This window comes from Rhinichthys klamathensis, unplaced genomic scaffold, assembly GCF_029890125.1.
Source record: "Rhinichthys klamathensis goyatoka isolate OS25496 unplaced genomic scaffold, OSU_Roscu_1.1 h1tg000717l_1, whole genome shotgun sequence".
Lineage (NCBI taxonomy): Eukaryota > Metazoa > Chordata > Actinopteri > Cypriniformes > Leuciscidae > Rhinichthys > Rhinichthys klamathensis.
This window is the reverse complement of record NW_026607132.1, coordinates 173,742-175,000: the sequence shown is the minus strand read 5'-3', so window position 1 is coordinate 175,000 and position 1,259 is coordinate 173,742. Positions and strand designations below refer to the sequence as shown.

The following is a 1,259-nucleotide window of genomic DNA, read 5'->3' as shown; positions in this document are numbered from 1 at the left end:
CAGTGACTTTACCTCATTACGGATGTCTCCCTCTCTCACACTGCAGTGACTTTACCTAATTACTGATGTCTCACTCTCTCACACTGCAGTGACTTTACCTCATTACTGATGTCTCACTCTCACACACTGCAGTGACTTTACCTCATTACTGATGTCTCACTCTCACACTGCAGTGACTTTACCTCATTACGGATGTCTCCCTCTCTCACACTGCAGTGACTTTACCTAATTACTGATGTCTCACTCTCTCACACTGCAGTGACTTTACCTCATTACTGATGTCTCTCTCACACTGCAGTGACTTTACCTCATTACTGATGTCTCACTCTCTCACACTGCAGTGACTTTACCTCATTACTGATGTCTCACTCTCAAAGACTGCAGTGACTTTACCTCATTACTGATGTCTCACTCTCTCACACTGCAGTGACTTTACCTCATTACTGATGTCTCTCTCTCTCACACTGCAGTGACTTTACCTCATTACTGATGTCTCACTCTCTCACACTGCAGTGACTTTACCTCATTACTGATGTCTCATTTTTATAAAGTGTATTAAAGACTTTCAAAAATTTTGCATTCAAATAAAAAGCCCCTATGACCTATGACCCCACAGGCATCGTCTCTGGAGGACTCCTTCAGCCCGGACCTGGACTTTCCTCTCAGCCTCCCTCTCTCTGATGCCGAGGAGACCCCAGTGCTTCCGTCTGAACCGGACCGGTCCTGCACCGACCCGGAGCCGATCCGGGAGCCCCACTTCAGCGCCTGCGTGTCCTGCGACCACAACTACACGGTGGAGGACACGGGTCAGCAGAAGAGACGAGTCGAGCAGCTGCAGGAGCAGATGGAGAAGCTGCGCAAGAGACTGAAGACGGTCCAGCAGAAGTGCAGGCGTCAGGAGCGGCAGCTCGAGCGCTTCAGAACCATGCGCCGGGTCCAGATCCAGAGCCAGAAGGACACCGCACCAGGGTCATCCTACGTCATTCTGCCCACAGAGATCTACGACGTGCTGAAGGGCATCGAGACCATCGGGGCGCTGTGAGGGGTTAATCCTCTGTCAATCACGACCTGAGTTCCGAGTGTGTGTGGACGGCAGACGAGAGGCTGAACTGGACGTGACTTCATGGATTCACTTCAGGAGAGAATCAGGAACAAACTAAATATCCAATCAGGTCTCGGAAGATTCTGCAGCTTTTCCGAACCGATCCGGGCAGAGTAACTAAACCCTTCAGCACTGGTTGAGTCTGTGCTCTTCAGTG

General features: G+C 50.5%; 1 protein-coding gene across 1 annotated transcript in view; it reads left to right on the top strand.

Moving 5' to 3' along the window:
* The window catches only part of thap1 (THAP domain containing, apoptosis associated protein 1), a 6,098-nt gene extending 5,045 nt beyond the window's left edge, over window positions 1–1,053 (top strand). The window contains exon 3 of the mRNA XM_056242251.1: window positions 617–1,053. Coding sequence (XP_056098226.1) covers window positions 617–1,042 — 426 coding nt within the window. The 3' untranslated portion in view covers window positions 1,043–1,053. The remainder of the gene's footprint in view (window positions 1–616) is intronic.
* The last annotated feature ends 206 nt before the right edge of the window (window positions 1,054–1,259 follow it).